Consider the following 25,371-nt stretch of genomic DNA (forward strand, 5'->3'; position numbering starts at 1 on the left):
TGACACTGTCCAGGTCCGTCCTACTTGGCAAGAGGGAGAGCTACAGAGAAAGGCAGAGTTTATTTCCTGTTCTTGTGAATCATATATCAGTACAATTCCCCTCTGTGCTGTTTGGCAACGGCGGAATGACGGGTGTCATTTATCATACGGACTGAAAGAGGCTGTGGGAAAAGGGATTTGAATTCTTCTGGAAGTGTGTGGACTCTCCTTAGCGGTGAATCATTAAACGGAGGAGTTTTTCAACAGGGATATGAGTAACTCCTTTGCACAGCTACTTTGTTCCCCTGTTTCACTGGCTGGCTCAGTCATTAAAAGTCTCAAAAATAAGATTTACTGGTTTTATATAAATTGTGAAGGGACATGGCATTTAACTTGTAATTGGGGATTTTGTCCTGCTGAATCCATTAAGTCACTCTTCAGTCTTTGGTTTGATGCAGCTTCGTGCTCCCACTTTGCAAGAATTATATTTAAGCTAATTTGAATTTACAAATTTGATTAGCACTGCATTTGTCAGCTTCTTGTTGTCCTGCTAAGTGATGACATTTTCATCTTCACCATACAGTTATTTTCTTCCTCCTTCAGGTTCTGTTGACTGGTATTTAAGATTGTGCTTTATAAACATTTTGTGTTCCTTTGGATTTTTCTCTTCACTTGTCAGGGACGGTTACTATTTCCCACATTTTGAGCTGGGTGATCAAAGAAAACGACTTTTGATAAGGCTGTCACCAGCTCTTCAGCTGCACTGGCAGAAATAAACGTGTCAAGCTTTAACTTATCCTCTGAAAAACATACTCCCAACCCCTGCTGCTCTAATTGAGTGTAACTCCCAGAAACCTGTGAACACACATGCAAAACTGAGCAGATCATAAATCAGGCTTCTATAGACAGCCGCTGCCCCCATCCCTCCCCAAAGGAGCTACTGGTTTCCATAAGCTGCCCAGAAATCAACCTCTCCTTTATGATATTTTTGCACCCACCATTCTTGGGTTTTTTTTTTTTGTTCTGAAAGTTAGTTGAAGTCCTCATCACATGAAAAGTGTCAATAAGGTATTGTATAGGGAAATGGTTCTTGGTGTGTTTCAGCTGTCAGCAACTGTTAGCTGTCTCTCATGTGCAGATCACAAAGTTAAATGTGCTGTCAGCAAGTCCTCAGCTAGAAATAGACGTGTTGAGGTTAGCCTGAGAAGCACCGCCACCCCCTGCTGCCCAGTAGAATGTGGATCCATCAAACAACGTGAACACATATCAAATCTGAGTGTAGAGGTGTAATGAAGTACATTTTCAGGTTTCGAGGTGTTTGTATCTGCTATAAAACAAAACGATTCAAAGCTGCCTTTGGTCTGTCTTTGTGTAGATAAAGATAAACTCCATTGAAAAACACCTCTGATATCGATGCTATTTTGTAATCTTTACCTTTAAAGCTGCAGCTTTATTCAATGCAGAGGTCTGGACTGCCTTCCGCCTTGCGGAGGGTAATATTTTGATGTTTTCTGAACCCAAGCTCTGAGTGCATGACCCCTCCCAGAGGCCCTGAGTCCCGGGCCAATATCTTGACATGTTAGCCTGCCACCGCCTGCTAAAGAAGAGTGTAGATGCCCCTGAGGTAAATGAAAACATTTGGTTCTTGCCAGACCTGTTCACATCTCAGCTGGGCCACATGAGCTGGCAGGTGACGCGTGTACTGAGGAGAATTGGAGACCGCAGCGGTGGCCTACTTCTTTTCTCCCACACAGGCCGTCTAGGCCACAACCCAGAAACACAGATGAATATGTTCTTGGCTCAGAAAACACCCTGGTGAAACTGACAAAGACTGACCCGCATCCAGGTGAAATTCAGGCGCATTCTTAGCCTTTTTATGCTTGGGGATCTCTTTCATTCACCACAGTGGAGCACAGACCAGCACAGCGCTCGTCTGTTTTTGAATCCTTCTTCTGGGTCAGTAGTTCCTCACCGTTGTGTCTCAAGTTGATAAAATCCCCTCGTTAGTGAATTTAGAGGTTTATTTAGTGGCTGTGCATCATCCTCCTTTTTGTTCGGTAATTTTCAGAAATAGACTTGACATTGTGTCACCATCTCATATCAACAACTGCAATTACCACACAATCCACATGCAGGTCCCACGGGGGAGCGTGATTGCAATTAAAAGCATGGGGCAAATGTTAATTAAGTAAACTACTTCAAACTGGAAACAGCGACAGTTTTAAATGTTTTTACTTTTAACCTTGCACTTCTTTTTCACTCCCGTTTATATTCAGAGCCCGGTGCAAATTAGAAATGAGACACAATTTCTTTTTTTTTTTAGTTTCCTTACATTCCAAGCTCTGAAATATTTCTACATTTTTAATTGCAAATTTAAAATGAAATTAATAATTTGCCACCTCTGCGAGGTTGCTCGCACTTCCAATTGAAGCTTTTTCACGACCTACTGCTGTTGGTTCATGTTGAAATGTTGTTCAGTTGACTTGAAGACTGGTGCTGGATAGCACTGCAGTTCACCGGGTTATTAAATCAGAGGGAATAACAGGCCAAGTTCTGGCCATTCTTGTGATTGATGAGCCAAGCTTTATTTGCTGAGGCGGTGTGTTTGTTCCTGTGTAATTGTCTACCAGATGGCTAAGCTAACTGTTCTTAAATGCCTTCAGACCTGCAGGGGTCCTGGGTCTTAACATTTCCCCTGCTAATGACATTATGCCTGCAAACATCTCATAGTTTTTCTTTTTTTCCCCTTAACTTTTCTGATCTCTAATGTGCAGGATCAAAATGACTTTGCGAGGCATTTAGCTCAAATTATTTCCTCTGTACAATTCTGTTTTTAATTTCTTCAAAGTAGATGTTTTCTAATCGCTCTGTTGGTAAACTCCTTTGCGAAAATGAGCCCACTCATCTCGAGAGAGAAGGAGAGGGAGACTGAGTGAGAGAGAAGCAGGCCTCCACTTTACCTGTGAGGAGTCAGATTGGAGGAGAAAATGGATCTAGGTGGCAGTGCGAGTCATCAATCACAGCCCCTCAAGGGGAGCTGCAGCTAAAGCTGCTCTGAAGTGCTATCTGTCAGCTGCTCCGATCCAGCCGGGGGACCAGAAAGGGGCCGTATCGCCACCCATCAGCTCATACCCAGCACACAAGCGCCATGTAAACATGTGCAGGTGTGCCTGTCAGAATAACCCTCGTCCCAGTTCACAAGGTCATGCATATTTTCACAAACGGTCACCGTTAGGACGTATCCTCCTTCTTGGTGATTTTCGAAGAGATGCTGCGCTTCCTCTAATAGATTTTTGATTGTTAACAGTGGTGGGTGGTTTATTGTAATTTAAAAATGAGCGTGCCGCTTTCCTCCGTCCCTCCCATTCCAATCCCGGATAAAGCCACCAAGCGCTTCTCAGCCAATGTCGAGCCGCGTATGTCGATACCTCTCAAGATGGATAGTTGTTCTGCATGCTTATTGATTCGGCACAGGCCAGAGATATAAGTATCATTTGTCATTTCTGGAATTATTTGGAGTCCTAGTTAAAACCCAGAGTGGGGGGAGATGGTCGTGCCTTGGGGGGGTTGGTAGTTGGTGGGGGAGCAGCGAGTTGTCTGGGCTTTGATGAATGACTGCATGGGTTTTTGGTTTTTACTGCGAGCGCCGGGGCCCTTTAGCTGCTATTTGCTTTCACTATGGTCCAAGAAAAACAATGCGATGGGTCCAAGGACTAGCAGCATCGTCCTGTCATGTAGTGTAACGCAGCGAGCAGGGTGGTCCAGGCAGAAGAGTCAGGAGGAGGCTGGGCCTTGGACAGTGCATGCTGCTTTTCCAAAAGACCCAGTAGGTTATAAGCCTTCCTGCTGCTCTCTAGTCCCAGCTGCCGGCCTTGAAACACATGCAATGAATTTGAATATTTACTATTCAGAATTTACAGTGTAATGACAAACAGATCTCAGTCTTTAAAAAAACATACAATGGGGACGAGGAGGGATGTTATGTGGTAACAGTAGCCCCAGCTTATCCCCTGCGACTTTGATTATGTCCCATTTTAGGCAGCAGGCCAGCAGCAGAGCTGGCTTCATTACTGTATGGATCATCTTTTAAGACCGTTTAAGATCAGAGAGAGCTATCGGCCATTAATGACACAGACTCCAAGAAGTTCATTATGCTCAATCCATTTGATTCATTCAGTTTTCAGAAAAGTGGAGATTTATTTTCTTCTTTTGTAAATGTAATGAAATTGTTTCATTTCCATTTCGGAGCGCAACTTGAAAGTTGAGTCAGACTGTTTTGGAGTTTGGTGGAGGAAAAAGTGTTTAACAGAGGAACATGTTTAACAGCAACAAAAGAGGGGAGAAGAGAAACCCCCGACACGTGAATGACAAGTAATTATTTCTCTTGTCCATCAAACTGTGTTTTGATGCAGGGATGCGATCAAACATGATATGAACAATCTCAAGCCTTCAAATGAAAATGATTCTCAAATCGTGCGAAGCCGGAGCGCGAGCTTTTGTGTTGAGCCGCTGCATGAATCATTCATAAATGTGCGCATATACATGAACACGCGCACTCGAGCGCACTGGGCAGGGCACCCTTTTCTGCTGGACCAATATTATTGCCACAGCTTTTCAATGTTAGATGACCATTGTGTATTCATTTCCATTTTGGCTTGCCAAAATGTCTTCTCACAGCAGGACGGGGATAGAGAGGGAGAGAGTGACAGCTTTGTGTGTCTTTCAGTGTTTGCTGCTGAATATCCCTATATGCACTGGGCTGACCGGCTGCCCCCTGATCTGGGGACAGCGGACTAGGCCAGCCGCGCCGTCTCTTCTCACACTGCCTCAGAAACACTCGTGATTATTAGCAGCTTTACAATGCGCTAACCTAAACTGGGTTATAATAAGCCTGAATAATTAACGACGATCGCGGCGTTATGGTGTAGTTGTAAGTATTAATTTGTAGCAGGCACATGCTCGCTACAGTATGTCACGAAAGAGGGTATTTGCATTAGTGGGGCAGTCTTCTCCATTTTGTTTGCCAGAGCAGCGAGAGGACAGACAACAGGGGCCCGGCTTAATCCCTTTGGAGAACTAGTGCATGAATTGATATATCCTCCTCTCTCTCCGTCTCTCGCTCTCTCTCTGCCCCCCTCGCTAATGTCTTTCCTAGAACTTGAACAAACAGCCAGTGCGTGTAGAACACATAAGACAGATGTTTAGGATTACTTTCACCTCATTGCTCTATTGTGTGCACTTTAAGGGAGCTCAGCTGATGTGGAATGCCACTCATTCAGGCTCTCTGCTCTTACAGGGCTCCTCCTGCTTATCAAAGTGCCATCTGCACTCAAGACAGAGCTACACAATGTTTAAGAGTGGGATGCTGGGAAGATGGATTCAGTGTTTTTGGGTAATAAGACTTTTATACGCTAAAACCGACACAGTAGCAGTGTATGCAATTACTGGTGGTTAGCTTTTGTCCATTTTTGTCTTTTAAGAAACACGGCTGTTTGGTGGGGGCGCCGGATAAGAACCCTCTTTCTCCCCCACATCCCCCTCATCTCAGTGTGTGTTTACAGATGTAGAAACAAATGGGCCAGACACATATTGATATTTGTTGAGGGGTGACATTATCTTTTAGCAGAGCACTTATCTAATCTGGCTGCTGTGGGAAGCTGGAGGAAGTGGCTATGGGACGGGGGCCGGGGATGCTGCATCTTTAATTACCATTGATATCGCAATAGAGAAAAGAGGGGTAGAGGAGCATAGCCGGGGGGAGGCTGGGTGAGGGGGAGCTGAGAGAGGGAGAAGACCCGTGTTCACTTTTTAATTAAGGCTCCGTAGTGTAACTCGTCAATGTACATTATTGGAAGAATGAACGTCAATGCCATTGCTTTTTCTCCCCCTCCTTTATCTCTGTCAATGATTCAAAGACATGATTTATGGTTCGTCTCCGTCTTTCAGGATCATCCATCAAGCGCTGGCTCTGCCGCAGCGCCACCCGTTGTAAATCATTCTGAAAGCCTGTCACTCATTTCCATTAACCGTTCCTCTGTCGCTCTGGTCTCCGCCTCCCTCAACCTCCTTTTTTTTCTCCCCCTTTTCCCACTCCTTTCTCCTCCCCCCTCGGTGCACAACCTACAGCCACGCAGGGTATCAGTTCCGTGCCGCTGCTTCGTCCGCCTACCTTCTTTTCAATAAATTAACCACTTTCTCCCATGCAATGAATAAAAAGGCTCTGCACTCGTCTTGCAGTCGGCACCTACTCCTCCTCCATTATAGCCGAACACCTTAGAAATGTCATGCCGCTGACTCGTAGGCTAAATGAGGATATAGCGCAGAGAAAATATTTTTGTTGCACCGACTTTTCCAGTGGCAATATTTGAACAGCTTTGATATGTTTGGAGTGTTTTATCAATGAACGTATTTCGCGCACGTATAGGGCGCTGCGCCTGGCTTTATTATGTTTCCTTCATTGTGGATGAATTTGCCATTTATGCTTTCATTCGGAAAAGTCTAACAGTTAATGGAAACAATATTATGTCTGTAATTATTTCGTGCAGTAAAAGCACCCTTAGTCCAGCTATTAAAATGCTGTTGGTTTTCTGTAAATTCTACCAGTAGCTTAATTCAGACACTCTCACAATGACTGTAGTCTTTAACCAGTTTTTATAGAAACAGGTCTTATGAACAGAAATAATTGGCTCAATGGAGTGACTGTCAATCTCTTACAATGGTTGATGTGCCTGCTCTGGGGAGCCCAATTCACTGGCTTCTTTTTTCATTCTAATCAACATCTAGATATCAACACAGCAGAATACCCACAAACAGCAGAAAGCCTGTTTTGAGGGGAAACTTTCAACTATTGGGTGCCAACACATTTCACTATTTGGGCAGCCATTGTTCTCCGAATGGGCTGTCAAAGTGACAATGCGCACCAGGCAAATCCAGAAGTTTGCACTTTTCAGAAAACAGCGGGCCCTAATCATTTTGTGGAGGACACTTGACAACAAATTTGCCATTAAAATGAATCTGAATAGGAGGGAGCGGGCTGTTTTGAAGCATTTCTGCCTCTCTTACTGCTGCTTGTCTTGTCCCACGGAGCTCCAGGTTTGGCTGCCTTGCTTCTCTCCCTTTATGCTTGCCATGAAGCAGCCTTTGGTCCCACTAGAAACTGACAGTACCATGCTTCAGCTGCAAATTCACTCTGTAGCCTCATTGTATTTAATGAAGGGAAAAAGTGGCAATCTACTATTAATGAACTTGGAATGTAAAAAAATGCCTCCCTTTGCTGAAAACGGCATAAAACTGCTTGTACAAGAAAAGCTTTGGCTGGAGCCCATCCAGAATCTAATGAAAGATCTATACAGGGACAGAGCGGGCAGGAGGAGTTAGTGAAATGCAGATTGTTTTAATAGAATACACACAGTCTCTTCCAGCTGCACTATCAGATTCATCAAGGCCTGACCTTGATGGAGGGCTGTTGCTGTTTGGGAGGGCCAGTGTTTAGGGTTCATGCAAAGTTTATGATGCGGGGACTGTATGCGCTGTATATGCATCTACTGCTCTCGAGGGAAAACTAAATGGAACAGCGTCCAAAAAGACTTGCCACTGGTTTTTGATGCTCTAGTATTATATTATGAAATAACACGATCACAAGGAAATAAAAGTTCAATTCAATAATAAGGATAATTGCATCCGGGATGTCGCCACTCAGATGCAAAATAACAAAATGCTCCTAAAACATCAGAAAATGATTGAATTGGAATTGAAACCCTCTTTATTTAGTCAGGCCAGTGAGCATGAAAAACAAACAGCACGTTAGGTGACTGCAGGCCATCATACCTTTCACTCAGTATCTCATAAAACTCGAACAAAGGCCTTATGTGTTCAAGGCAGTGGTCCTTTAAACGATGGCCCACTTTCCTCCCCGCTGCCACGCAAACATTCCTGACTGACATTCAATCAGGGAAATTTGAACCGAAGCAAGATGGTCTTTTATTAGTACCGCCCTGTTTGCTCGACTGGTCAGCTCCAATATGCGAAGCGGTTTGAGTGGCGTACTGTAAGATGATGGGTTCACTCTCTGATAAGGGTGAATGAGGGGTAAACTGCTATTCTGCAGAAAGGAACCATCAGACCTCATCATGTTGCTCCTGGAGAGCCGTGTCACGGGCTCTTCAGAAACCAAGTGACAGAGCGGCGCGAGGCTGCTCCCCTCCCGCTAGTGGAAAACACACTGGAGCTGAAGCAGCCCCGCTTCTGCTCCACCAACTGGAACTTTATCAGTTAGGGCAGAAAAGATCATCCATAATCTGGCAAATATACGCAGAGGCTTTTAAGCCTCTTCAGTTGTAAGCTTATACATGTTCTTGAATTTTTTATATATACCTGTTAGCGAGAGACTGCGGATTCTGGTTGTGCTGCTAGCTACACAAAATACCTCATTACGGTTTATTCAGCAGCCAGTAATTTAAAGCATTAACTCGCTTTTTTTCCAGCTCTTCTTAATTACAGCTAGCCAAGTAAATGTTATGGATTTTTAAAAATCTGCCCCCTCGTTTTAATGAAATTCAGTCGTTTTAGTGGAGGAAGAACCGTTCACATAATTTACTTAAGAAAATGTATCGATGCTGTGCTACAAAATACGACATATGTGAAAAATAGAAAGGTCAGCATTAGAGATTTATATGTTTTTGGATTATTCTTAAATGCATTTAGATACACAGTATGAGTACAGCTCATACTGAACCAGAGACCAGTGGAAAGCTGTGTTAAACAGATTCGGATCAATGCTTATTAGCAGTGCATTAGAACTGGTAATATTGAAGAGACTGAAAACTATTTCCAAAATTCAGGCTGCCTGACACATTCAAAATTCCAGTTGTTATCATATGCGCATACAGCACCTGGCTTTGTGCCGTCAGTGTTTAAAAAATCCTACGAGACAGGAAGGAAACATTATATGTATAATTGTCTCCTCTGGTGCTGACAGGGGACCCTTTGGTGAGACGCAACACCAGGCAGCATCATATAATGTGGCGGCTGTGGCACGTTCAAAGCGATGACTTGGGTGCTGGAGTGCAGATTGCAATGCTCTCCCACCGCTCACTTCCAATTAGGCAGCCGGCCGACTGATGCATCTCAGAGCAGAAGCTTCTAGTAGGCATCAAAAGGAGCAGTGACTTCATGTTGAGAAGGGGCTCCTGGAGTTAGACATTGCAATCTGATGTGGCTCAGTAAATACCATGATTAGCATCCATGCAACATGCAGGAACAGACTTTTACTAACTCCCACATTTGTGTCATTACATAAAAATGTCCCATAACTCAAACTAAACATGCTCGAAAGCTGTGCGACTTGTGCGCGTGAGTGTGTGTGTGTTTATTAGCGATTGTGCATTCCAAAGTTCTCTGTGTTTTTAGTTAACAGAATGTTGGTTGTGAAAACATTTTTGATTAATTGCCATAATTATTGTGATCATTTTTGCCCAAATGAACAGCCAGATGGCAGGATATGGTGTCATATTTGCGATCCTATCATATTAATCTGGCTCCGGGTCCATCTGAGCACATTGTGCCATTTGTTGTGTTCACAATCTGTCCTCAAGTTGTCCGTGTCTTTTTTGAGCTTCCAGTTTTTATTTGATTATATTAGACTATTAAATATTAAAGTTGAGGGTGGATGAAAGCAAGGCATTTATCTGCATGAATAGCTTGTGTTTAGTCAAGTACGTAATGCGCTTTAAGTTACATCTCCTTCATGCATACAAAAATTAACAACAGTGTTTCTGTCTCATGGATTTCTAGACAAAGCCTGAGAAAGATCCAGCAAAACTACTTTGCAGGGACTCGTGGCTGCTTTTAAAGCCACTTCACATTATCTAGTTTTTTATATATTTTTTTTGCAGTATTCTTAATAACTGTTTGCAGCTAAATACAACACGATAAAGACTCAGTCTGTCTGCAGAGTTTCCAAGTCTGTTAACTGCATCGTTGGAATCATTTAACACAAAAGTGCTCAAACTAAATAATAGGTCAGACAGGATCTAATGACACATTCTGATTTAAAAGCAACTCAAAAACTGTTTCATTCTGTGATATCAATTAACCTCCAGACAAATTTTGTCAAAGGGAGCAGGCTGCGTGTGATTGTTCTCTCTTTACTCTGCAGTGTCCTTGGGCTCGGGGAGACTGTTTCCTGACAGGGAACAATGAAGAGAGAGGTGTTTACAGATCTTTACAGATGGCTTCGGGGCTCAGAATTAGGTCTTCGCCGTTTCTCATGTGATTCAGTTCAGAATTAACTTCAGATGTGTCATCAGGACTATCATCAGGATGTCTGACAATGTATCTGTTTGATCTTGACGTGCACTTCTCACCGAGTTTGTCAGATATCACTGTCAAATATTAAACCTTGTGGCATGTGCGCGTCTCATTCTAATGATAGCTCACTGAAGAAATCGCATCGTGGTGACTTTTATAAACACATCATGCTGTTTCCAACATTGACAAAGAGGAAAAAACTTCACAACTTTGTTTGCAATTATGTTTTGTACAGCAAGTACTTTCTGAGTGACATTTCCCACCTATTTATAACAACAGATGAGCAGACGGTGACTAAGTGCTGCGCCACGTAAAGCTACAGTTAACTGGGTACATTGCTTAGATGTGAGTGAAAGCACAAAGTGGAAACAGATACATAGTACTACATTTACAGACGACCCGGAGAGAAGCTTCAGTCCTGACCTGCGTTGTTACTGTGTGCTCTGCCGATCCAGCAGGCCTCTCTCTATCTCCTTCTCTCTCTTCCCTTTTTTTTTCTCTTCACGTGGCATAAATCCGGGAGATGAAAATGTCATGGAGCAGGTTCATTTTGCAAAGAGGTTTTGATTGCCATGCGCGTGTAATTGATTGTTCCAAGGACAGGGGGAAATCTAGAAATGTCATAACAGTCCTGCTTAGGTTGGTCCCACCGCTATGCAATCAATGAGAAGTAAAAAGAGATATTGATTTGCGAGCAGCAAAAACTGTAGCTTGAGACAACCGGGGAGCACTGGGGAAAGTGGCGCAGACGTGCAGACCTGTCACTGGCACCTATGAATTACCCAATCTTCTCTGAAGATAGTGTTACCTCGGATACTCACAAAGTCCTGCGATGGGTATTGCAGCTGTCCATTAGCTAAGCTCCTCGGGCTGCTAACTCTCTGTGGCTTGTCAGATTAATGAAGGAAATGTTGACCTTCCAAGGGATAAATGTTGATGTTCTCACCATTACAAAAGTTTCTCCTGGCATGTTAATATCGGAAACAGAATGCCCTTTTACAGCTGTCACATACATTTCTACAATGACTGACGCATTTTGAATAGACTCACTTCCTCTGGGAGAGGGGATTTCGCTCGATGAAGATACTAATGCTGAAAAGTTGAGTTGTAAATATAATCTCATGTACGCTTTTAACACCGGCCCTGTTGGACAGCATGCCACCATGAAGGTAGCAGTAAATATAATCTATTATTTTCTGTGCAGTTAGCTGTTTTTCTCTGGATGTATGGGGAAAAAGCTTTTGGCTCAGAAACAGGCTGCCGCTTCTGTAAATCCCAGCCTCGCTATGCCAAGAGTCTGTTCTAACGGATAAAGGTTATAAACACTTCAACCGTCTGATTTATGATGGACACCTCAGGTTTTTTGACCTTTGCATATCTCTGTCTGAAGATATAAATTTGTAGTGACACAGATTGGAGGCTTTACAGCAGTTTATGACATGCTAAATCTCAAGCAAGGCATGCCAGCCTCTTGTTTTCTAAGGCTAGCTGGGCTACGAGTTGCCTCGTTCGGACTCCGAGACAACATTTTCAAAGCCAGCATTTCTTATTCTTTCTGATTTATGAAAAAACAAGAACTGTGCCCAAGAACTAGAAATAGCTGTTCACTATTGTTTTACAAGATGATACACAACTTAGTGCTTATGCTTTGAACAGTGCTGCTTTATGAAGCGTATCACTTGACAAACATGTCACAATACAATGATCACTCTTGTAGGTGTTTGGTTGTTTTCACATTGTCCTTGAGTGTGCTCTTGGATTAAAGAGTAATGCAGCTTGGCATGGCAGCAGTTCTGTGGTAGATCAAGAGCTGGCAAAGCACAGTTACAAATTGTGTGAGAAGCGGAGTTAGACATGTGGGTATCTTGGAATGATCCCCTCTAGAAGGTTAATTGGTGCCTCAGGATGTCTGCTACTGGGGGCATCTGATAGAAAGGCATACAACAGCAGGAAGGGCAGCTGTTAATCTCTGTCAATTTCATCCTCAAATACTAAGATGAGGACAAACATTCACATTAAAGTCGGTATAGCTTTGTCGTATTTCCAGGAACCCAGTGTTTATCCCTTCTTTGTCAAATGCACAATTATTTTACTAAGAGGGCAGTAAATTTCTAGGCACAGGAGATGTGCAGAAAATGGCCTGCACTGTAAATTATGGTCTGATCAAGGAGTGAACAATTTTCCTTTAACCACCACCAGACCGGAAAATACTGTTCTCCCCACTTTGGTGAACATTCTTGCTATACTTTCAGCTTTAGTGATGACTTTGAAGAGAGATGACATCAACTGGCTGCTTGTCAAAGCCATTGGTGTTCTCCTTCACTGTGAATACTATATATAAGACTATAAATAAAACATACCTCTGTGCTCTTGACAACTCTCTCCCTTAGCATCAAGGGTGTTTCGGAGGCCATCACAGACCTCGGCTGGCCAATCAAAACATTTCTCTTGCGGTAGATCAAGGTCACAGCACATAGGGGCTCTTGAGTCTGTGTGTGTGTGTGTGTACAGGCTCTTGTTCGCCAGGCCCTGTGCTCGATGTTTGTTTTGAAAGTCCGAATCCCATCTCCATCTCCATCCATTAGCTAGCAAGCAGTTCATCTCCCGGGTTTCTCTTGAGGCACTTGTGAAATATTGATAATAAAAAAGTCGTACTTTCAGAAGGCAGAGAAGACGAAGACATTCTATGGGCTGCCCAGTGTGGGACTTCTGAGTGCTCGGCTTCAGTCATCCCCTCATGGAGTGCCCCTTTATTCAGAACAGAAATATTAACCACATGAAATGCATAAGTGCCTGGACAGGGCTGTTATGTCCTATTCATATTTAACTCGGAGCACATCTGCCGCGTCTCTCCCAAAATGCACATTTTCCAGCACGACTACGAGGCGGAAAATATCTCAGATGTGTGACAACTCTGACAAACTGCATTTACTGCAGGATGTCTTCAACAGATATGCAAACTTTGTTTGCGATATTGTTGGCGTGGGTTGCCGGGTAGTTAGATTTAAAATAATCAGAAACAGTTATTGTCAGAAAGGTTGTAATAATCTTCTGTAGCCGTCTTCATATGCCACGCAGACCCTGCAGCCACGGCTCTGTGCTGAGTCAGAGTTTCCACTAATTGGATGATGGGAAATGTGTCAATTAGAAATACTGTTGTTTAATTATCTGTTAATTGAAGCAATAATGTTTGTGCTCTATGAGTTGAGAGAATGAACAGGTGAATAATGAAAGAAGTAATTGCTGTTTATGAGACTGTCAGGGAAAATATAATGACTTGACAGATTGCCAGTAATCTTTTGAAATTTTGTATAATTGTCTGGTTTTAGCACTGATAATTGAATCACTTTTTCCACCAGCGTGATCAACATTTGCATCGGGACCAGTGTCCGTATTTACAATATACTTTTATTTTTGCTATCAACAAAATCAGTTGCCCGATGTCAAATTACAGAATGCTGAAAGAATATTCCGAATAGTCTCATTTTTCTCAGCTATGGCTTTTAATTTATTTCTAAATCACTGAGGGATGTTATAATATCTCAGTTTATGTTAAGCCATTCCTCACAAGTGGCTTCAGGGAGTCTAAGATGTTATCCAGAACAGCAGGCTTACATTTTCATTGCAGTTTTGAGGCATCTATAATCACCGTGGAATAGGTCATTTGCAATAACACTCAACAAGCCCCAGAAGAATCAATTTCCTTTTGTCACTCAGTGGCCAATGATTGTTGTAAACATCTCAACTTGAGGCCAGGGAAAGCTTGGACACAGCGCTAAGTCAATGGCCTGTCGTGAATCAAATGGTGCTGTTACACCAGCAGCAGTCTGTTAGCAGAAACATTATGTCCACCTATACTCAGCCGCCTCCCAAGGCACAAGGCAATCGCCATTATGCTTTCTGGAATGACTTTTGCTTTCACTGTATAGATTGTTTAGAAATTATAAATTAACGAAACTGTTGTTTCACAGTGTGTTTTTAATGTTATATCTCTCTTGCTTTTTTAGTGTACGTGCCCGATGAAGATGCCGCTCTTCAGGATTCCATCGCTGAAGAAGACGGAGATAACGACACTCAGACTGAAGAGGAATGCTCGGAGAAGACCAGCCCCAAAGTGTCTGAGGACAGAGAGCTCGACAACAAGAGCACTAACACTTACAGCAACCAGAACTCTCCCATTAGTGTCCTTTCCAATCAAGAGGCAGAGTTGGAATCGCGCCTTAGCGACAGCAGTGACAGGCTCTCAGACTTCAAAACCTCATCGCCACCTGAGAGCCAGCGAGACGAAGAAAGCAGCACCTCCAAGCATAAAGAAGAGACGGGCAGCAGCTTAGAGAAAATGAGGGCGGCCTATGCAAACTTTCTCGCGGATTCTTATTGGACGGGGATAGGAATGGACTTGAAAATTGGCAAAAACACCAGCAAAGCCAACTGTGACAGCACCAATGGAAGCACCAAGAGTGAGTTCGACTGGCACCAGGACGCGCTCTCTAAGACCTTGCAGCAGACACTCTCCCCAAAGCCTGCAACCAAACCCAACCTCTTTAGCTCTGTGCACCTCTACAGGCAAACCACCAAACCTTGTGGCTCGGTGTTCACGGGAGCCAGCCGATTTCGCTGCAAGGACTGCAGCGCTGCTTATGACACTCTGGTTGAGCTGACAGTTCACATGAACAAGAGCGGGCACTACCAAGACAACAACCACAGCAAACAGAGTAATTCCTCTGCCTCGTCCTCCAAATCTAGGAAACGAAATTTGCAAGACATGGAAGGGAAGGAGGATGCGCAGAAAGTTTTGAAGTGCATGTTTTGTGGCCATTCTTTTGACTCGCTCCAGGATTTGAGCGTCCATATGATTAAAACTAAGCATTACCAAAAAGTGCCTTTAAAAGAGCCGATCCCAGTAATCACACCCAAATTACTGCCACCAGCAAAGAAACGGGCTTTCGAAACGAGGCCCTGCTCCCCTGACTCCACGACTGGTGTGTCTGGCTACACTGAGGCACAACGAGCTGCCAGCATTGCAAACGCCAACAACAATCGATATGGATATCAGAATGGAGCGAGTTACACCTGGCAGTTTGAGACGTGCAAATCTCAGATTCTGAAATGCATGGAGTGTGGAAGCTCCCATGACACCCTTCAGCAACTGACCACACATATGATGGTTACTGGACACTTCATCAAAGTTACAAACTCAGCTTCTAAAAAGGGCAAACAGTTAGCCCTTGACCCCTTGGCCATAGAGAAGATCCAGGGTTTGGCTGAGCCTGCTGTCAGTGACACTGAAGGAGAAAAAGCGTCTCCAAAAAATCCTTCCCCAGGGAACTGTGAGAAGGATAGCCAGGGGGAAGGTACTTCAGACAAAATGGAAGAAAGTGATACTAAAGATGACAAGCAAGAGAGTGAGGATCAAAAGGCCGGCAATGGGACTTTTAAGTACCCTTATCTACGTGAGGAGGATCTTGAACAGGACTCAGGTGGAGGAGGGGACATTCTTAAATCTTTAGCCAACACAGTGGCCTCTGCCATAAATAAAGCTCAAACAGGGACACCGAGCTGGAGTGCCTACCCAAGCATTCATGCTGCCTATCAGCTCTCTGGCATCATCAAAAGCGCCCCTCTCTCAGCATCTCCACCTACTCAGCTAAAGCAGACGTTCAACCACAAGCTGAGACCGATTGCCCCAAAGGGGAAGTTATACCACAGTGCTGTGGGAGTTGAGGCTCCCCAGGGACAGCATCAAACTGTGGACATCAAAAAAGAAAAGGTTGGCATTAGCGATGGTAAAGAAAGTCAGAATATTAAGTTTGATCTGGTGGAGAATGATGACAGCGATTGTCAGGACGATTCCTCTTCCTCTTCAAAGCTTGATACAGACTGTGTGAATGAAGGGAGTGAAGTGATCAAAGGAAAGTTGAGCCCAGATTTCTCCGACAGAGGCAAGACACCGAGCCCCACTGCCAGCAATGGACGCAGCACTACTTCAGAGCCTCTCTGTGACACTCCGGATATACTTGGCATAAACCCTCTTAGTGCACTGCAGTCAGTTCTGAACAATCATCTGGGGAAAGCAAATAAGCCCAATAACTCAAGAGTAGATAAACTATCGGCTCACACACAGTCTATGTTTGCAGACATTAATCGTAGCAGCGAGAAGTCGGCTTTAATGCTCAGAAATCCTGTAAGAAATAAGCCTGATAACCCCTTTCTCTTTGTTAACGATGACCAGCCAATAGATCTGACGAAATCTAAACACAACAAGGCGAGCTCCCTGCTAATGCAGCCCTCCGCACCGATGCCACAGAAATATGCTCTGTCTGATATCGCCGATATGGTTAAAGTGCTTCCGAAAGCCACCACTCCAAAACCATCAATACCATCAAGGATTCCATCTATGAAACTGGAATCGGATGTCAGGCGCTTCGAAGATGTCTCAGCGGAGGTGTACTCCGTCCACAAGCGTAAAGGTAGACAGTCAAACTGGAATCCGCGCCATCTTCTCATCCTGCAAGCTCAGTTTGCCTCCAGCCTCTTCCAGACCTCTGAAGGAAAGTATTTGCTCTCGGACCTCGGCCCTCAGGAGCGGATGCACATCTCCAAATTCACTGGCCTGTCCATGACTACCATAAGCCATTGGTTAGCAAATGTAAAGTACCAGCTGCGGAAAACGGGAGGGACCAAATTCCTGAAGAACATGGACACGGGCCACCCAGTCTTCTACTGCAATGACTGCGCTTCCCAGTTTAGGTCACCCACCGCATTCATTTCCCATCTGGAATCCCATCTCGGGTTCCAAATCAAAGACATGTGCAAAATGCCGGTAGAGCATCAGACGAAGGTAGAGGAGCCAGAACTGTCGAAGGCCCTCAGCGTCAGAGCCACAGAGGCTCTAGTCGCGGAGGAGGACATTGACTCAAAATTCAAATGCAAGCTCTGCTGTCGGACATTTGCAAGTAATCATGCAGTCAAACTCCATTTGAGTAAAACTCACAGCAAATCCCCTGACAACCATTCACAATATGTGGAAATGGACAAGGAGTAGTTTTTCATATTACCATCACCCTTTTTTTTTTCCTTTTTCTTGCCTTTTTATTTCAATACACGGGTCAGATATTTCAACCATTTTTCAATTATCATTGTGTAGTGTGCATTGTAACGACTTAAAAAAAAATTAATGGATTACAGCAAAGACACACTGGTTAGAATTTGTGTAAGGAAACACTAAGAGATACTTTTGCACCCTGCTCAAATGCATCACCAGTAATGAAATGTATTACTGCTTGAAGAAACATTATTGCTGATGTTTGCATGCAATAGCCCTGGCTATGACTACTATTTATTTGTATGATATGTCAAGTTTCAATTGTATTTCAAAGACAAAATAATGACTAACTGTACTTTACAACCTCTGTGATACAGTGCAGCCGCACAGACGTGCAGTTGTTGAAGCAGGTAGCCTGATAACGCGATCACACTCATGCAGACCTGTACAGTGTATTGCTATGTAAAGATGTTTCGTGTTGCAATGATAGACGAGGGGGGGAAAAGCACTTTAATAAAAATTTAATCACCAGTTTAGACTCGGATCCTGTACATGACTCAAAAATAAATTAGACAGTTTCAAAATAAGGCTCTTTCACATGTAAATATATTTTAGAAGGAAAAAAAAAACGTGTTTCATGCAACAAGGATAACAAAAAGGCAGATGATACCTGTGATACCTGCACCTTTTTTTACTTATTCAAATAAAGAGTTAACATTTGATTGCCTTGTATTTTTTGGCTCCCTTAATTTGATTATTTTCCTACTTTTACACATAATAATCAGCTGATATGATTCACAATAATAATATAATTCACACAATAAAGCCTTTCCGGTTATTCATACTGTATCAGCTGAATGTGTGGACCTGTAAAATACTGTGAAACATTCATTGAAATCTTCGCAGGCCACACAGAACCTATACACGACAAAGAACAACATCACGACACTATAGAGCACGCCACACTCATTTGTTACCTTATGACTTTTAGATACACTTCAAAGATCTTGTTGTCAGACTTTATTGCTTTCCTGTGAATGCTGCCGCAAGATGGTATCATAACAATTAAACATATTTCCTCCAGCTCTATTATTTCAAGGCTATTAAAAATAATTGCCTCCTAAATTCATAAACATTTTATGCAATTCATCTTTTTTTTTCAAGCAATCAAGTCCTCAATTACCTCCACCCATCAAATCTCTATTTTATAACAGGCAACTGACATTTGATGGTAAATGGGAAAAAGCACATGGGCACTGTGGTGATTTGAATGCTGTGACACCAACTTGCCCCCTATTGTTGGAAATGAGCAGGCAATCACGTTGTTCATCAGATGACTCCTAATGCAGTTAAAGTATTCAGCTATAATTTCTCCCTGCATTTATAATTACTGTCAAAGACCACACACCTCAGTGAGCAGATTAAAGCTATAAATTATTTAGTGCCTTTCTTCGCCGATGGATCTCTGATTTGTCTGTGGGGCCATTATGTTTTAAAGGAGCAACTTACTTCTTTTTTTTTTTTTTGAAGCAAGCATTGTCCTTAAGCTGCAGCAGAATGCTCTGCAGAGAAACAATGAGAATACTATTGGGGTTTTTTTTGTTCATTAAAGCGAGGCTGTGCATTTTGCAGCACATACTTTTTCCATTTTTATCTCAAATGCACGTTGATTTGCCGTAATTCTATCCACAGCAGTTATTCAGAGCATATTTAGTCTACAAGTGCATTTTGAAGAATCAGCACAACCTAGTAGAGACTTACCCAAGGCTAACTAAAGAAAAATGCTGTCATCAGTGCAGCCACAGAAGGAAATTAGTTGTCTCTGGCTATAATTTGCCCTAATAAGTCAAAGTCAATGTGGGATTTATTGTTGGTACACAAAAAGCTCGTATGGATGTGCATTTTTTAAGGTTAATAAGATTCTTATCGTGAAATAATTTAAAGGTGCAAATCAAAATACATATCCGCTGTTTTCAAATACACATTATTCTTTCTAATGCGTGATTTATTAAATACCTACATTCTTTAGGTACCATAATCATCATAATTAGGTGAAATAACCCCATTATTCTTTGGGTGCTTTATATTCATTTTGAGTGTTTGCATACATTAACGCTGTTAATTGCATTCTACATGCAACATGTCATGGCTAATTACTGAACACAGACACACCCACAGACACATGCACGGTGGAAAAAAAACAAAAAACCTGGTTGTCATACGTATCAGTGACGCTAACGCGCTCATACGTGGACCTAATATAAACACAATATAAGCTTTTATTTGTTGCAGTTCCACATTAGCGCTGGGTAGATGGCCCAGTGATGAAGCATGACTCCGTTCATGTTGCTCTTAATGAAAAAAGAAATAGAATTAAGAAAACATGTAGTGAACAGTGGATGCGGTCACACCTCGCCCTAAATGGAATGAAGCCAATTTATTATGTTATTTTCACTATTAATAACATTGATTTTTACAAAAGTTCAGCTGTGAAATTGTTTTGAAATGTTTTAAGGCTTTGCAAATGTCTCAGTGTCCAAATACCAAAAGTGCTTCTATTATTCCCTCCTTGAAGATACTTTCTAAAATAGTCCTAATGGCTTGGCTGAAAAATCAAATTATGCACATAAGTATACTTGCGTCGCAGATGCAGTGATAAGCGACCTTAGCAAAATTGACGCCAGCTCGCATCTACGAATCCTTTGTCAATCTGTCATTAAACATGCTATCAAATAATGATAAGTGTGCGCTCCTTGCTTGCACTGGCGTGCGTCTCTCTGATGCTGATGTGCTGTAATAGGGCAAATGTGCATCAGAATTTGCCTGCTTGGATACACACAAAACATTTACACTGTGCTTGACTTTGCTTCGCCCCGTGCCAGACAAGCATGGATTCACTTGCATCATCTGGCCTGTAAACCGGAGGTGGCGGGGAGGGAGGAGGGTTCAAAATGTTCATCACACAGCAGCAGCAGCAGCAGCAGCAGCGTAATGACGAGCTCATGTGTTTAATGAAGGGCTTTAGAACTTATAGCTATAATGACCCACATCCTAACTCCCTTTACTCCCATTTATTCTCCCCAAAGTCCTCAGGTTATTACGTCCCTCGGAGAAATCTCCAACAAAGAGCGTCGCATTGCTCTATTCCTATCACATATTACATATCAGAACATTTTATTGCCCTACAATGTACTATTGAAGACACGGTGACATGATATTAGTTTTAAATTTGGCGAAGAACATACTCTAAATATAAAAGTAGTAGAGGGATAAAAACAACGTATCCTAATGCTACACCCCTGCCTTCCATCTTTATTTCCTCCTTTTTGTGGTTAATAATAAGCTCTAAAATCTGCCTTCTAATGAATTCTACCTCCTGAGAATATGAGCACTGCAAGACAAAGAGTTATGCACGTATGTCTGCTCCCTTACATACATCATATCTTCCAAATAGCCCATAGTCCTCCACTGTTAATGGTGTTGCTTCAAATATGCTAATTAAGCAAAAATAAGTGATGAATGGAATACATTTGATCAATCAAGTAGGCCTAAGCCCCTGGTGCTGCATATTCATTGTACATCATGAATATGAAACCAAAGTCATTTATCAAATATCAGTTGCACATTTGTATCTTATTAATCATACATGCTGAAACTTCTGTCTTGTCAAAAAAGCTGAAGGTTGATGAAGCACTTGCAAAAAGGATTAAACTCAGGGAACTCAGGGTGGTGCTTCAGTTATAATGCATGAGATATTCTGAAACTTTCAGAATCTTAAACAGTCGGTCCAGCCACGCTCCTGATAATGCTCAAGCGATCTTAAATCTTTGCACATTTGGCTTTTTAATTATTTCTCCCCCCCCCCCCTCTGTCTTTTAGACACCACTACTGCCAGTGCTCCAAAAAGGATGGGTGACTAACGTTGTTATGTTTGAGTCATTGTCAGTGAGACGGGCTTCATTCAGGATATTTAGGGCTGTACTTTAGCATGTAAATAATTCATTAGTTTTTACATTTGTATTCCAATATAAATGTCAAATTTAAGTAGTACTTTACCTAAAAACACAATTAGAATTTATAAGAAGTAAACATTTAATAGATGTTTACAGAAATGTATAAGAGCGGGGATAGTCATAATAATATAAATGTGGACGACAAAAATGGCAAAAACGAACCAGCAAATGTTTGCATGTTGCTTGCGAACGCTGAACAGGGCGGCTTAAAGTTGCCAAATTGGGGTAGTTGTGGGAGCACGAGAAGCCTTTGGCAAAAGTGTAAATGGATGACTGAACAAAAGATTATTAAATACATTAAATCCCCTTCATTTTAAACTGAAATGTATTATAATAAACAAAATGATGCCATCAGTATTTTGCCAAGCCGCTGTGTAACAATGTGTGGAGGTTTTCACTGCCATCATATAGTGGATGAGAGAACTAACACTTGATTGCCAGCAGTTCATCAGCGCATCCTTCATATTTTTCACCCAGCCTGCCTCAAGGCAGCGTGCTAGCTCAAATTGAAGCTGACATCTTCCAAATATGAAAGCAACAAATCACACATTTTTATTGGGCTTAATCTCCAGCCTAGCCCCTTGCAGACGTCAGCACAATCATGGACGCTGCTCTAATTCTTGCCGACTGGCTGCTTGTGCCTCCCAAGCATCTCTGGACTCGCAGAGTAAAGGAAGAAAGTGGCCAGACACCAGAGACAGGGGTGACACCTAGGCTTATTAGGAGGCTTTAATATGGCGGTAGGAATGTGTGCAACTCATCTAACAGGATTGTGCTTTGAGTAATCTGTGGTTCAGCTGTAAATAGAAATTATATCTGGAAACACGTCATATTGATTCTTGTGACAAATGAAAAGGGAATTTCCAAATTTGACTCAGTGGATTATTCAGTTGTGTAAAAAAAAAAAAAAAAATGGTTACAGGGAATGCAACTACAATTTAAAAAAAAAAAAAAAAAGGATGACTGGAAGTAAAACCAGGGCACTGGTAATAAAATTAATGTCAATGCAGCAAAATTTTTGGAGGCAAAAATTGTCTAGTCTGGAATTTTAACAGCAGGTGCCTTTTTCTGAACCCACATAAAAGTGTAACTGAAAGCAATATAAAAATCCAGATGTTGATGATGAAAAAAGTGTTTCTTTCTGTTAATAATGATACAGAAACAGGTCTGATGCACTCTTTTAAGACTATGAATCCCAAATGTTTTTGTGTTTGTTTGTTTTTCACTTCAGTGTAACCTCATTAATGATTTACACCATGCAAAGACATTTGTGAATGGACTTTGAAGGTTCCTCATTTGAACACTGCATAGACTGTACATAAATGATGGCTACAACCATTTATTTTGAATGCCGCCATCTTGGAGTTTTGAAAAGACTACATGCTCATTTGTCTGCTTTGGCCCCGCCCTAAAGCAGGGCCTTTTTCACTCTAACAAGGACCTCAGTTTACAAAATAAATATCATATTCCAGCGGTCCCCAACCTTTTTGGCGCAACGGGCCGGCTTATGTCCGACAATATTTTCACGGACCGGCCTTTAAGGTATCGCAGATAAATACAACAAAATAAAACCAGTACTGGTACCAATAAAAAGATTTATTCATAACACACGGGAAAAGACCCAGGGAAACTGAGTTAACGCTAAAAAAAAGAAAAAGATAAAAGCCAATTGAAAACCCTGAAAACCTTAAATTTCACACCTGAGTCTCAACTGTCGTGGCCCAGTATCAAACGACTCATGGACCAGTACCGACCCATGGCCCGGGGGTTGGGGACTGCTGTCATATAGTAATCAACACAATATGAAACTAGCAACTGAGACTATACACAAATTGAACAGTGTTCACTGTACAAATGTCATAGCTCAAGTCCACATAGACTTGTCAGCTCCCATTTTAAAAAGTCCACTTTTGCAGCAGAAACAAATGTAACTTTTTGATTTCTGAGGCTGTACAGGGAGTGAATTTCTTTCTTATTCACCCATTTAAATTGCACTAAGGATCAGTGTATTCATTACCAGGGGAATGGGCACTTTAAGTGACAGGCGGGTGCTGACAAGCCCGCTGGTAGGTGTTGCATTAACTAACTGAGGTTATTGAACCATAACTTTGCACCTTACTAACCAAGCTTGCTAGCATTAGCTGATAACTGAACTCTCCATCTTGTCTAAATATAGTCCCACCTGGATCCATAAAAAACAATGACTGTGGCTACAATGTTAAAAACACGAGGCTTAAATTTTCTTAAATCAACATAGTAAGTTGGTGGCAGCTTCTATCTTCTATTTACAGTCTTTGGTGTGACCTGAGAGAGAGGTGGAGTTGTGCCCATTGATTCTGTCACTTAAATCAGCTTAAAATCGGACTGCAAGCTAGAACATCTCTGAGTGTAGATACAGAAGAAGTCAGCTTATCAGATATTTATAGCAGGTCCTCATGTCTGCTTAGGAATTGTAGGCAATATAGGCAGCCATTTATATAACAACAGTAATGAACTGCTTGGTACAGTTTATCTCTATTGTGTTGCATCAGCTGTGGTCTTAAAACTTAAAACTGCCCAACCCATTTCTTAAATTCATGTGCATTAAGTGCAGTGCTTAAACTGTGAAGCAAAGTTTTAAGCTTATTCAGATCAAATCTTAATGTTGTCAAATAAAAATGCATGAAACTACAAGTTAATGAAGATAAATGGTTACCGGGTCCAGAGATGTGAAACTGAGCTTCCCAAGTACATCCTGAGCTTTAATGCCGATAACAGACACTCGGGTTAAGAACAAAACATATCCTAGCAGGAGATATGAAGATTTCGCTGGGAGCAAGCAGAAATTCAGTCACTTTTTGTCACATTCCAGCCAACAGAAACCTTTTCTTTTTTTTGTAAGGCTCTGATACCAGAGAGTGCTAGTGTGTGTGTCAAGGGGATTTCAAAGATAAACTGAACTAAACAGTCAGTGCCAGAAGGAGAAAGATTACAAATGACTACAGCTTCCTGTAGCACTAAGCACCCACAGATGTATTGTTGCAGTAATTTCCAGCTTGATGTTAGCTACAGTGAAAAAACAGCAGCTTATATGACGACTCACACCTGTAAACAGCCCAGAGCCTGCTGTCAACCGGGAAGACTTTGACTTTTACTGTAACTTACCCATCAATACGTGACATATTTGTAATGATATGGTAAAAGTATTCAGAAAATAAAGCAGCTCCTTTGGAAGAAAATTGGCTAGTTTGTTGCGCTAGCTGTTGTGGTCACGTGAGGACTTGAAAAACCGAGAGGAAAGTCGAGACTTCACTGATTTGTCTGCTTAGGGACGATGCAAAAAGTCTTAAACTTGGTGCAATAAACATACCTGAGATAAATTTGGCTGGTCTTCACTTGAAGGCTCTTTGGGCAGCTCTGCCCCACTTTAGCTGCTATTTTTAGATTGCCACTTGGAGGTCTTGTGGACTTGTGCATCCCTGATGCGTGCAGTATCACGTCCACTATGTCATGGTGGCCTTTCAGCAAGGATTTAAATCAGGTGAGCATGGTGGACAATAAGAAAAGGTTATGTTGGCGTGGCCATCAAGCAAACATGGTTGAAATGACAATTTTACTTCAGTCTAAATTGATCTAAAACAAAACCAGAACCACAGAAATTGATTGACAGCTTATTTGGTTAATAAACGGTGCTGCACCGACAGCCATGTAGTGGCCAGCAGTATTATTGGACCTCCTGTTATAATTATTTACAACATATCTATGATACTTATTCTTATCTATCAGTTAATTATGTCTCATTTATTGCCTGGTGAACTTACTACCATCTAATATCAGCATTACCAATGGTGTGAGTGAAGTAGCATACAGATTATTTATCTTATTGGTTAAAAAGACTGACTGTGGGTGGCCAAATTTACATTTTTCTTCTCTCCATTTGTTGTTTTGTTGATTTAATTATCTTCTAAGAAATAAAAGGATACAATAAAACCGTTCTTGTACACAGATGTCATCTTGCTAAAAATCCAAACAAATGTGTTGAGTTCA

At 42.0% G+C, this 25,371-nt stretch overlaps 1 protein-coding gene across 1 annotated transcript in view; it reads left to right on the forward strand.

Moving 5' to 3' along the window:
• tshz2 (teashirt zinc finger homeobox 2) overlaps nt 1–17,332 on the forward strand; it is a 38,578-nt gene extending 21,246 nt beyond the window's left edge. Inside the window, exon 3 of the mRNA XM_085344194.1 lies at nt 14,295–17,332. Coding sequence (XP_085200320.1) covers nt 14,295–17,332 — 3,038 coding nt within the window. The remainder of the gene's footprint in view (nt 1–14,294) is intronic.
• The last annotated feature ends 8,039 nt before the right edge of the window (nt 17,333–25,371 follow it).

This window comes from Diplotaxodon limnothrissa, linkage group LG20 (assembly GCF_057381915.1).
Source record: "Diplotaxodon limnothrissa isolate DT_005_m linkage group LG20, D_limnothrissa_male_GT1.1, whole genome shotgun sequence".
Taxonomy (NCBI): domain Eukaryota; kingdom Metazoa; phylum Chordata; class Actinopteri; order Cichliformes; family Cichlidae; genus Diplotaxodon; species Diplotaxodon limnothrissa.